Here is a 14,266-nt window from a genome sequence, read left to right as displayed (position 1 = left end):
GCAACAGTATTTTGATCGGAAGTAATTTTCGAGTCTAAACTTCCTCTTCCTAATAGTTTCAGTTCTTTTTCGGAACAGTCTACAGTTTCCCATGCAATTTTGTCTAATCGTTCCAGCAGCAAATATTCCTCTCGTATGAAGTTATTTTAGCGATTTCATTGAATTGAAATAATTATCAATGTAGAGCTTATATCCCGAATTACCTGGCAATCTTTGTCATAAATACAGAACAAGTGAAGTTGTAGCATTGTTCATTTCTACAGACATAGGTAATGGAATTGCGCCTTGATAAACTACCGATTGGTATATTATTCCTGATTCACCACAAAAATTATTTCGTCAATACTGAGACTTTTACTATTCTTGTAAACAGAATAAGAATTTGTCTTTTTCAGATAACTCCCTGAATATTTCGGGTGGAAAATATCGCGAAAAATAAAATGGTGAATGGTCTTCTGAACTGTCACTTTCATCATAACTAAAATTACTTTCACTTGATCGATCGAAAATACCATTTGGAGGTACAATTTTTCCAGTCTTCCAGATCGTTTTTTATTTTTCCACTTTTTTAGTCTTTTAAGGAATTTCTTCTTTTTCTAATGCTACTTCATCCTTATATGATGTTGACATATAATCTTCATAATCTGGATCTCGATCATCTTCTATATCAGAACAGTCATCATTCAGAGCAGTCAATGCTTCTTCTGCTTGGGCAAGGGTTACATCAACTTCAGTTTTCCCTTTCCCGTAAAATACAATTGTAGGAACCATATCTGGAAATAATTCATTGTTGATTATCTTGTCATAAATTCTAATCTATTTAATCCACTTTTGTAATCGTTAACACCTGCTGGTGGCATTTGGGTACGCTTTTTATAGAACCATACCAAATATTCTAAGGCCTCCATTGTCTTCCAGTTTTTCTATTTAATTTAGGTGGAACTGGTAAAGGCGGAACTACTAAAAAAAGGGGCAGAAAAGCTCCACCTTGAGATATATCATCTTATAAGAGAACTCTGGGAAAGAGAAGAAATACCGAAACACTGGCTTAAAATCCATATAGTACCTATACACAAGAAGGGCGACAATCACATATGTCGAAACTATAGAGGAATATCGTTAATCAATACAACGTACAAAATTATATCCAAAATACTGTCTAGAAGGCTAACTCCATACGCAAAATGATCACATTCACCAGCCATTACTTCAAGTAGACCAACAATACCTGTTTACATTCCAAATGACTCAAATACATATATAAATCATGCCCGGGTCTCTCTTATGGGAGTGACAGTCCTCTGAAATTTGTATTTCCTAAGGACACCAGAGGGCATAGCATTCATAGCAAAGCTTCGTGACTGCGCAATACCGCAACCAACAAAACAAGTACGCCATTTTTATTGTGGTTTCAACACAGTGTTTCGAGTTGTATTATTTGCGATTAAATAATTGTTTGCTTTTTTGCCATCATACTTAAATAACTACGGTTTTTAACTGTTGCGTTAATGGTTGTAATAATTACAATAAGGATGCTCAAATGCATATTTTTCCAAAAGATAGGGCGGTAAGTAGAAAATGCTGATATAAGATTTTATTTATTTTTTAATAATTGCCTTAAAATGTCCGATGTTGTCCCAAACTTCTTTATTTCACGTTATGATGTGTATTAGAATTGTTGCCGATATAGAATTAGGTAAAAGTTTTTTAGGAATTAAAATTATCGCCATTAAAAATGTGGCAATTCTTCAATGTTTCAAGAACTTTTTCTACAAAACTCTTGTTTATTTGTCCTTTTGTAAAGCACCTCTAGAAATATACTATGTAACATTATTTCACAGAAAATATTAAAAACAAACTATTTATTTTTTAGCTTTATGATATTTGGATTAACAAAATTGGCAGAGAAGACTTGCACAATTAATTTTGGACCAAAAGCCCGCTATGTTGGATTGAGATATAAGTCCACCTTGAAATGTGATGCTATTCCTTCTCTGTTTCTGTGTTGTAATTTATAGAAACTACAGAATAGCCACTGTTTAACCAACTACATTTAAATACATGTAATTAATGTTTATATAAAAACGTAAAAAAGAAAATAAAGTAGAAAAAGAACCAACGTTTGTTTTATTTTTGTAATCAAACTCTCAATATTAATCTTTATATTTGAAGAATTACGAGAAGATTTTTCTAAAAAGATGTTGCTTTCCTAAGGCCGCCAGATGGCGCATTGTCCAGAAATAACCTACACAGTTTCCTATCTATTCAGTAATATATATTCTTTATCTATGATATAAATCATCTTATGATGCCGCCCTCTATTAGAATTATGTTGCAATAAAATAAGTCATATCCCAGTTACCTGTGCCGAATTATAGCCTTCGTAATTGCCACTGCCAGGGCCAAAAGGGTTAATGACCGTTGTCTCAATGACATTATTAATGAGACTTTTCACAGTTAGTCTCGTTCCATTTCACAGTCGAGGTTGATTATTTTTATGCAGCATAATGACAACTAATCCTACTTTTAATTACAAATTGTTAAGTGGGAGCACATGCAGTTCCAAGAAATTCAAAAACTCTGTAGGATAGTCCACTACGTCAATCTGATTTATAACTGTGTCAACTAATTTGAATGAAAACAACTCTCCTGAAAGAAAATTGAGAGCAGTATAACTCTGTCACACTAATTTCGCTATTAAAAAATGGGGGTTGGTGATACAAGGGTGTTAAAGGTTGTGTATATTGTTGACTGCGACATCATAAAAAAATAAAAATAAAACATTTTTGTTCAAAAAATTAAAAAATGTTTAAAAAAAAATCCACAAGGAAAATAATTCCTGCAGCTGGCTGTATACCACGTATCACAAAAAGAGAATCTTTGTGTATGGGTATATTTTATAAAAACCCTCAAAAAGGGCTACATTAAAAACAAGAACGTTTTCGGAACAACCGTTCCCTCATCAGGTTAAAATACAGGTTACCATGCCTGAGCCACCAAAATATTTGGGTAAAATCCCTTTGAAATATATTATGTTATTAAAGATTGTACATGATGTTGATATTATTATTTGATGTTTAATATTTTAATTAAATTTTACTTCAGGTAACATACACCCATGCTTTAAGTGAGTTCCAGTGTCCGGAGAGTAAACCTCTTCAAACGGACTTCAGCTGGTAACTCTATAATTAATAAAAATGTTTGGGATGGACCACTCTTACCACTTAGGGGCATGAAAAATAAAAAGTAAATTTCGTGTAACCTTCTGGCTAAGGCCTAATGCTTGGCATTTCATGACGAGCAAGCGCCCCTAACATGACTTAACGACTACTCTCGTAGCCGGGACCGACGGCTTCACGTGCCTTTCGAAACACGGTGACAGCTCAGTTAAATTAGAATTTGAAAATTTTGTCAGTGCCGGGGTTCGAACTCGGGCCCTCCAGCTTGTTAAGCCAGTAACATAACCACTGAGCTACGGCTGCCACGGTTTGAAAAATAGATCAAGACCGATTCTCAGACCTGTCGAATATAAATATACAATTTCATCAAAATCGGTGAAGTGGTTTTGGAGAAGTATGGCCGCTAACTTTGAGACACTAATATGACTATTAAAAAAATAGGAAATGGTAATAGAAGAGTGAAGATTAAGGGCTACATCATAAAAAAAGATACAAAATTTTGTCCAAAAATTAAAAAAATGTTTGGGATGAACCACTTTCATGTGTTTGGGGTCTCGTACACTTACGGATATGAAAAATAGATAAGGACCGATTATTAGACTTAATGAATATACATAGAACATTTCATACAAATCGGTCAAACCGTTTCGAAGAACTATGGCAACAAAGTATGTGTCACTAATATCACTATTAAACAATACGGTTAGTGACAGAAGCGTGAAAATTAAAGGGTTGTTTGTATTGTTTAATGCAACATCATAAAATAAAAATAAAAAATACTGTTTAAAAAATAAAAAAAAAAGTAAGTTTGGAATGAACCACTTTTACATCTCACGGGTATAAAGAATGCATTACGACTCATTTTCATATATACCGAGTATACATGTAAAATTTCGTAAAAATCGCCAGCCATTTCGGAGAAGTAGTGCACTAACTCTGTGACTCTAATATGGCTATTAAGAAATATGGGTTGGCAATAGAATGGTGAATACTAAGATTTAAATGTATTTTTTAGTGTCACTTCATAAAAAATTTTGTCCAATTATTAAACAATAAATGTTTGGGGTAAACCACCCTTACACTTTAGGGGTATAAAAAATATGTTACTATATGTTCCCCTAAACCTACCGAATATATACGTATATTAACTAACTATGTAAGAATAATATGACTATTAAAAAAAAAGCTTAGTAATAAGGGGGTGAAAATTGAGGGCTGTATGTTTTTTTACTGAATGCTACCAAATCATAAAAACGTAATTAATAAAAATTTTGTTTAAAGAATTAAAAAAAAAAACATGTTTCGGGTGAACCACCCATACCCTATAGGAAAATGAAAAATAGATAGCAACCTTTCTTCAGACCTACAGAATACACATGTAAAATTTCACAAAAAATTGTTGCAGCCGTTTCGGAGAAGTATGGCAACTAACTCTATGACACTAATATGGCTATTAAGAAAAGAGGTTATTAATAGAGGCCTCAAAATTAAGAGCTGTATGTATTGTTTCATGCAACATTATGAAAATATAAAAATAAAAAAATGTTTGGCTTAAACCACCCTTACCACTTAGAAGTATGAAAAATAGATTTTTACCACCCTTTTTTTAGACCAGCAGAATACACATGTAAAATTTCATAAAAATTGGTTCAGCCATTTCAAAAAAGTATTCGAAACTAACTTTGTGACACTAATATGGCTATATAAAAAAGAAATTTGTAATAGAGGGGTAAAAACTAAGGTCTGTATATATGTTTTATTACCACATTATAAAAAAAATAAAAATGAAAAATTTTGTAAACAAAATAAAAGAAATGTATGTGCCGAACCACCCACTTAGTGGTATGAAAAATAGATAATAACCTATTTTTATACCCATAGAATATACATGAAAATTTCATAAAAATCGGTTCAGCCTTTTCGGAGAAGTATCGCAACTAACTCTGTGACACTAATATGGCTATTAAAAAAAGACGATAGTAATAGGGGTGTGAAAATTAAGGGCTATATGCATTTTTGATTGCCACATCATAAAAAAATTTGTTAACAAAAAATAAAAAAATTGTTTGTGGCGAACTACCCATAACCATAAAAATAAAAAAATTTGTTTAAGAAATAAAAAAACATGTTTGAAGGGAACCACCTTCACCCCTTGGGGCTAATAAAAATAGGTAACAACCTACTCCCGGAGCTACAGAATACACATGTAGAATTTCATAAAAATCAGTCCAATAGGTTCGGAGTAACTCTGAAAATATGGATTTATTTAATGAGGACGAGCTTTTAATTTTTTCGTTTTTTATGGTCTTGCAACAATTTTACACAATATGTGTGCAATCACAAAGAAGGTTTGTCAGCATAAAGATAAAAAGCATATAATTTAAATATTTATAGACAAGAGGGTTAGGTTATAAAATGGTCACTCACAATGTAAACAAATTTTTATTTGGCAATTGACAGTATTTTAAATACTGCTTTCTGATTGGTTCCGGGAATACAACGGGAACGAGAAAGTTGAAACATGGGCAACTTTTCCGTTCTTGTTACCGGACGATTACTCGTTCTCGGTTATTGTGCATCTAAACATTGATTTACGTAGAGGTTAACTTTTTCCCGTTCCCGTTTCCGTTCTCGTACCTGTTCCCGGGTAATTGTGCAGCCGCCTTTATTTATTGTTATATATGACTTATATTTATTGTTAATCCTTGCTTTCTTTGTAAGTCACAGTATGGTCCATCTATTAGTTATATTGCTATTTAAAATGAGAGAAAAAATTAACTTTGAAGTCTTTACGTGCAATTTTTGAAAATTATGTTTTACACAAACCTTCTCCAAGAATAATAACAAACGCAACAAAAAATGAATTATCTAATTTGGTGCAGTCGATCTGAAGTGATGTCCATACAAAAATTTCGGCGATTAATTTTTATTGATTTAATATAGATAATGACCTTAAAAATTATTATACGAGGATTCAACTTATTCCAGTTAGCTCTGAATTCGTCACTTTCCATTATAGAAAATAAGCAGATTTTCCAATTCATTTAATTGCATGTTTACATAATTCGATATATTTTTATCAAACTATCAAAGAAATTTATACATTCTTTGTATAAGGGAATAATTAAAATAATATCAGAAAAGTTTGTCTCAGTCATATTAATTATGGTGACTAAGATGTTTGCCGTAGTTATAAACTTTATTAACTGAATGTGACTAACATGATAGATTTTGGGTCGGCAGTTTTGGTTTTAAGCTGAGGTTGAGAGAAAATTACAGTAAAGGATATTATCCTTTTTAGCTGAACAATACATCGACTCTTTTTCAGTATATTTAAATTTTTCTCTCAAATATTGAGGTTCAGAGATTCTAGTAGCACGATCCGTTAAGAGTTTTAAGATGAGTCTCTAAGTAGATGATATGTTACTCCGAGTATCCGGCTATCACAATAGAGAAGTCAATATGTTAGACCAGCGGTGCCCAAACTGTAGATCCGATCGACCGGTCAATTCGAAATATTGCAGTTTCTTATGGCAATGCAAGTGAAGTTTGGCGATTGTTAGCGATTTTGCTGGAATGTCTGTTTCATACATAATGCTGCAGCGATAGTATTTATTAAGCTACAATAAGAAGTTTAATGTAAAATAGCAATCAGTTGTTAAGATGGAGTGTATCAAATGCGTATTTATGCTAAAGTTCAGCTTATTATACATTGACTTATAAGGGGTGTTTCTTGAGCAGCCAGTCTAGAAGCTACCTTGTGTTGTAATTTATTGGAAATAAAATGGATATTATTATTTGTAACCGTATAAGTAATGTTTTCTTATGTATTATAAAAGTATTAAAATTTATTATAGAGTATTGTATTATATAGAATTATAGAAGTCATTTACATTTATTATAGAGTTATGTTTATCAAATATGTGTTATTTATTTATTTATGGATGTATTGAAAACTAGTGATTAACTAAATAAATCTTGACATAATAGAGTAAAGTCGCTTGATGTTTTTTTTTTATTTTAATAAGTTTAATTTTTTTTTGCATAAATGAAACTTTTAAAATATTCTCTTAGTTTTAAAGTAGTCATATAATATATTTGTGTATAATTGGTAGCTGGTACTTACGCATACTGGATACTTGGTTTCTCCCACCAGGTGAAAGTTTTAGTTCTTGCAGTGGTATCTTTCTTTGCTTCCATTTTGCTAATTTTGAATAGCACGAAAATTTTAAAATCACACCAAATTTCACCTTTAAAAAACCGCAAAAATTTCGATCACTGACATTTAGGTACTAAAATGACAAAGCAGAAAATATAGGTATATATTTTCTTCTTTTTTTTTTAATTAGTTTTTTCATTCTTTTCTTAAGAGCAATGTCATTCTTATAAAAAAAATACATTTCCTCAGTTTCAAGTTTATTTTGTTGGGGTCGTACTTTTTTGTAATTTTGATAATGTTATTGGTAGAAATAAACATAAGATTTGTTCCATAAATTAGGATGGCGATCTTACTACCATTTATAGTGTACTAAGTAATGTAATTATTTCCAATTATAAGGACCACCCACTAACGTGGGAAATAAGAACACAAGCAATAACCAATACGTAATTTAATGATTAACTTTGTTACCAAGTTAAGATCTAGCCAAAGTTTTAGCACAAAGTTTTTTATATCTAAACCGCCGATAACTGTCCAATTTATACGAATCCGCGAAACACCATACAAGAACACCGTTAGAGTTTAAATATGTTATTAATAAAATTTTAACATGAACCAACGGTGTTCCTTTTAGTATTAATATACGTGATTAATAAGAAGCGTTTGTGAAACATGTAGCCTTTAAACTGTAAGCTATAGAACAATAATTAGGTATATTCAATAAGGGAAAGTCTAAAACCCTTAAACCAGAAATGCGTTGACCCCTTTGGTCAGATACTAAACTAAAACTGACTAATATGCGAGAGCGAAAACTCTAACCAAGACCCGACCAGCTGGGATATAATGTGATACTGACTAATATGCGGGAGTGAAAACTCTAACCAAGACGTGACCAGCTAAGCTGGGATACAATTTTATACTGACTACATGACTACTTTCAAATTATCACTGCCTCACATACCAGGGGTCAGGGGAAATTTCTTCGAAATTTTTTTTAGGAAGCTTAAACTCGTTTTTGAATTATTGCTAACCGGAGATTTTCTAGGTACCAGTTTTCAAAGGTTGAAAACAACTTCTGAATGCCTTATAACAGCGATTTCTTTGGAATTTGCTCGGAAAAAGTTACCTTGGTAGATCCTATAAAATTAGAAATTGTTTGCTACCAGTAGCGTAGCAACACTTGAATACATTTAGTTTCAGATTTTTAAACTCAAATAAATTTAGTTTTTTTTTAATTTAGTTTTAAATTTAGAAAATAGTTTTTGTTCTGTATTTATCACTTACATTTTCAGCTTCAGTTGTCTCTTTAGTGAATATTTCTAAACAATTATGGCAAACAAAAATTACTGAAAATTATCGTATATAAAATGCTTTAAAACAATTTGGGCTTTTACATTTAAATGACATTGACAAACGTACAACCGACAACAAAGTGGACGGTTTAGCTTATCAGTTAAAGATCAATGTTCGTAACGATCGTCCCGTTTTCTTGTTCAGGTAATTTAATCAAAAATCAATTCGGTATCTTTTGGAGAGTTTCAGAAACGGTTTATTTTCTTTGTCTTCGCTCCTTGTACATTCTGTGGTATTACTTATTTAGGTCTCAAACCTCAAAACAGAACTCTCCCAAAGAAATTCTAAACGACAGAGAGTAGGGATGGCGGTTTTTGACAAAACACCGGTTTTCGATTATACCGGTTTTTTTTTGCTTACGGTTTAACCTGGCGTTTACAACCGGTCAAAAAAACCGGTTTTCGGTTTTTTTGATCCAATAGATTACAAGTTTGCACTTTCAGGTTGCTTCTCTATTTATAAAATAAAATAAAATTTGAATTATGATTTTGTTTGGAATAATTACATGAGAATAGTAATTATGATTGGGATCCAAAATAATACCTAACCTAATCCTAATTACCGTAGAAACCTAATAACCGGTTTTTACTTTAAAAACAAAAAACCGGTTATAACCGGGACAAAAAAACAACCGATAAAACCGGTTATTGCGAAGTAAAAAAACCGGTTTTCGGTTAAAACCCGTAGGTTTTCCCCATCCCTAACGAAGGGTTTTCTAAATGTTTTTTATGAGAAATATTACCCTGCAGTCCATAACATACTCTATCTAACAGTTTATTACCACAAAAATGATAGAACGACACTCTACTGGAGGCACATTAAAAAAAAAGACAGAATCATAAAATCTACATAAAAAGAAGAAAAAGAATAATTGTTTACTAATGTAGATCGAAAAAGTATAGGATTACTGTAAATGGCTATTGAATGTTGAGATCGCGTAGCTCTTGATTGTATATTTTAATATTACTAGAAGATGTTGCTTTGATAAACCGTTTGTCAGATTTACACCTTCATTTTACTATGGCCTCTGGCTTGACATTAAGTCCAATAGAGGACATTAGGATACTTTTCTTATCTTTTCACTTAACAAAACTCATCAGACTATCACATTTAGAAACCTGCTCTGATTCGCCTCTAGTCATTTTTTTTGTCATTTTTGAAGATTATACAACAAGATCATTTAGGTTTAATTATTGAAGGCTTCCATCCATTATTTTCTTGATTATCGAACTCAAAATCAGAATCAATGTCATCCTAAAAGCCATAGATTCCTTCTGGATTGGCTCGTAATTTTTCCAGGTTAAGTTTAGACCTCAATCCTGTAACGAAACAAATTAATTTGTTTAACCATATTTAGGAAAGCTGCATAGTCTTCTTTATCTTACAATGCCGTCTGTCTACGGAGGTCTGTAATCATAATGATTGTTTTTATTTTTGAGCTTGCTGCTCTATACAAATCAATCGATCTATATTGGTACCAATCACGTAGACGTAGATTCTTCAACCAAGAATCATCAGCTGCCTTGGGCCAGCAGATCTTCTTCCTTGAAACTTTTTCTGTATTGTGAGTCTCAAAATTTCATATTTTGGTCCTCTCATCACGTGGCACAGTTATTTTTAAATTGCATTTTTTTAATCTCAGCTCTATATAAAAATATTGAAAATCAAAAACATCGAATGGTGCGTAGACAGGCTTACAAATTAAAATTTCTGCATGTGAGGAGTGGCTTTCTTAGTTTAAATGCTGATCTAGCAGTCTCTATTCACGTGTTTATTTCTGCAGTATGATCATGGTTTGTTCCATAACGTTACCATTTATTCTCAATAAGTAGTAAATATTTCGTGGTCTTTTTGTAATTAGCATATATTTGGTTTTTTTCATAGTAGTTTCCATCTTAACACTATTCATACTTAAGCGTTTGATTACATGTTGTAGGTCTTCTACGCTTTTTGCTATGATCACAATAACACAATGACAATATTAAGCGTATTGGAATGATCACAGAGATATAATTGAGCGTATTTTTGATAATTTCTTTAGAATATAACTTAAACAAAAGTGGTCATAAAACGCATTTCTGTCTTACTCCTTTTCAGATCATCATTTCTTCTGGATGTTGCCCATCAATTTGAACTACGCCACTTTAATTCCAATAAAGTGTTCGGATTATTTTTATGATTTTACTGTGGTCGTAATTTTATGCGATTTTACTCTGTAGTTTATAGTCGTTGTGGCTCTTCTTCTTCTTTTTATGTAAACGTGACTCTATCTGTTTTGCAATGTGCCTCAAGTAAGCTGTCGTTCCATCATTTTAGTGGTCTTCCCACTGATCTTCTTCCTATTGGGAACCGTCTCTTTTCGTCTTTACTACTCTTTTTGTTGTCATTTGGCTATATAATCGTTTAATTCTACCTAATCACTTACGTCGTATACTGTACTTCTAGCTCTGTTCCATAGTGTCTTGCCATCAATGTTTCTAAGTGTTTTCATCCCTGCTGTTTCTAACATATTTTTTGTCCTGCCTATGTCAGGTCGTGTTTCTTTCGCGTTCGCTAAACCATGGGGTTTTCTTTTTTGATATTTTAGTATTTGTCACTTTATTTTCTCTATCAAAGTAATTCTGTTACTGCGTTAACATTAGTAACCTTAATATTAATAATTTTTTGATTTTTTTGATTTTTTTCAGCTTTCCTCAATGTATATTAGATGTATCGCTAATAGTAATAACACTCTTTTAGATGAACTAATGATGCTTATTGAACAATAGGCGAAACGTCTTCAATAAATAGATAAAGTAGCACAACTCTTGTCTTTTTTATCTCCAAATTGACCGAAAACATCCCATTCACTTACGAGTGCACATTTTTTTATATTATATATATATATATATATATATATATATATATACACTTCTCCAAGAAATTAACGCAACACTTCAATAAATCAATTTTATTTGTAAACAGGCAAAGAATAAAAAATAAAACTTCACCAGATTTTTTCTACATTTTATTAATAATTATAACAATTTGTCTAATCATCAGAAAGTGTTGAAGTACGGGGAAAAAAAATAAAAAGGAAAATTCTAAAAAAATAATGATAAGAAAAGTAAACTAAAATATGAAAAAAGTCTTAATAACGAGTATTTCCACCTCCACTACGTATAACAGCCTCACATCGTTGGCCCATACTTAAAATTAATTGCCGTATTTCATTTTGGTCTAATTCTCTCCAAATCTGGATCAGCCTCTCTCCCTCTTCCTGCAAGTTGTTTGGTTGGATTGCTGTCGCTCTTAATCGCCTACCAAGGATATCCCAGAGATTTTCAATCGAATTTAAATGCTGGCCATTCCATAGTGTTAATTTCTACCTCTTCTAGATAATTTCTGACGATCTGTGCAGCGTGAGGTCTGGCATTATCTTGCATTGGTAAGAAATTTTCACCGATATAAGGAGCGAATGGTACTACATGTTCGTAACGGATCCTCCACCAAAAAATGTGGTGTGTGAGAAGTTACACTGAGCATATCGTTCATTGGGTCGTCGCAACACACGAACACGTCTGTCGTTATTGTACAAACAAAATCGGGATTCATCAGTAAATATCACTCGTTTTCAGTTAGCCTCCAACCAATTAACGTGTTCTCTGGCAAAATATAGTCTCCCACTTCGATTCTCTGCAGTTAATACAGGACCTCGGGCGGCAATCCTAGGTGTTAAGTTGTATTCCCTAAGTCGCTGCCGAATAGTTTCAGTATTAATTTGTATAGCATGTACGTCTCGAAGCTGAATTTGTAGACTTTGATGTGTTACAAAACGTTTTCGAAGAGCAGAAATTCTTAAAAATCGATCTTGAGTAGGGGCAGTTACCCGGTTTCGTCCTTGCCCTGGTCTGCGAGTATGATCCCCTGTTTCAAGGAATCTTTCTAACGCCCGTGAGACGGATATGTGGGACACATTAAACCGACCACCAATTCTTCGGTAACTCAAACCTTCTTCCGACAGTATCACTGCTTGGGTACATTCATCTCGGGTTAAATTACGTGATTGACGCTCCACAATAAACAATAATAAACAATTAAACAGTAGCCGAATAAAATTCATGAAAATTTGGAAATTAGTATATTTATAGAATTAGTACATTTTTTGCTTTTTTTTGTTTTGTTGCAAAAAAAAACTATAGCGATAAAACACAGTCAAAATATAGAGTGTACGAATAGCATATACAGGGGGCTTGCAAAATATAACATTACAATGGAAATTTTTATTAACGCTAATAAAATATTTTAATATTTCAAAGTGGTGCATTAATTTCTTGGAGAAGTGTATATATATATATATATATATATATATATATATATATATATATATATATATATATATATATATATATATTGTGACAATTGGGGTTTATAGAAAATAATTTATAAGTTATATACTACATAATATTAGATATAAAAAAGTATTTGATTATTTTAAGAAGTTATATATTAGAGAATTTAATAAAAATATATTTATGTGAGGGCATTTTTAATAAATTAGCATATAATAATTGTAAAAAGTTGTATTTTAGTAATTTTAATGTTGTAAATAGATTTAAGTGAGCCATGTGCCTAGGCAACCAACTATACAGTGAGTGATAGACAGATATTTATACTCTGAAGTGACGTTTAAGAATATTTACGAATATAAAGTGGGGTTATAATAATATATTGTTTGAAATGTGTATTTTATTAAATTAGAGTGTTAGTTACTAATTTAAATGTTTATTCTGATCTGAAAAGCCTAAATGTCAACAAAATTATCAATGGAACATTAACGAATTATCCAGAGTGTAGAGTGTGACCATTGTTTACAGTCGAACATTCTCGAAATAATGATTATGGCGGTGGATCAAACAGATATTTTTTTCGAGAACATCTATATGGAAGTAATGGAACAAATTGGAACATGATCTCTTACCAGATGGTTCTGGAATATCCAAAAGGATATAAATACCCGTGATTTGGATTCAAGATGGCAGTTTTTGGAGTTTTTAGTCAGAAGTCAAGCAGTTTATTATGAAAGTTAGTAGATTAGTTAGTGAAGTCAATTGTTCACAGTTTTAGTAAGTCAGTCAAGCAGTTTAATAAGAAATATGAAAGTTAGTTGGAGATAGTCCAATTGTTTAATATAGTGAGTTAAATGAAGATATATTTAATGCACATTTATAATTATACACAAATAATTATTGAAGATTATAAAAGTATATTAGAAGAATATTGGATGGACATTGGAAGGAATTAAAATTATATTATGATTGGAGATTAGTATAAATCAACTTATAATAATTGGATATTGGTATATTGAAAAGAAGAATAAATATAAATGGTGTTTGCTGGTTTGATTGGTTGGTTTATAAATGATGGTGAAGAAAACTATATCTTAAATTGGTAGAAGCTGATAATTGGAAAAAGTAATTTCACAAAAACAAGGATAACCGAAGTACGAAGACATTCAGTGGTGATTAGAATCTATATAGTGGAAAACAGTTCATTTAGGCATTCAGTGAAAGAAAGGTACAAAATTTTGTTAATA

At 31.7% G+C, this 14,266-nt stretch overlaps 1 protein-coding gene across 1 annotated transcript in view; it reads right to left on the bottom strand.

Moving 5' to 3' along the window:
• LOC140448484 (uncharacterized) overlaps positions 1-7,478 on the bottom strand; it is a 230,816-nt gene extending 223,338 nt beyond the window's left edge. Inside the window, exon 1 of the mRNA XM_072541570.1 lies at positions 7,306-7,478. Within this exon, the coding sequence (XP_072397671.1) occupies positions 7,306-7,379 (74 nt within the window). The 5' untranslated portion in view covers positions 7,380-7,478. The remainder of the gene's footprint in view (positions 1-7,305) is intronic.
• Between the last annotated feature and the right edge of the window lie 6,788 nt (positions 7,479-14,266).

The sequence above is a fragment of the Diabrotica undecimpunctata genome, chromosome 8 (genome assembly GCF_040954645.1).
Source record: "Diabrotica undecimpunctata isolate CICGRU chromosome 8, icDiaUnde3, whole genome shotgun sequence".
In the NCBI taxonomy this organism is placed as follows: domain Eukaryota; kingdom Metazoa; phylum Arthropoda; class Insecta; order Coleoptera; family Chrysomelidae; genus Diabrotica; species Diabrotica undecimpunctata.
This window is presented reverse-complemented; position numbering and strand designations above follow the sequence as displayed.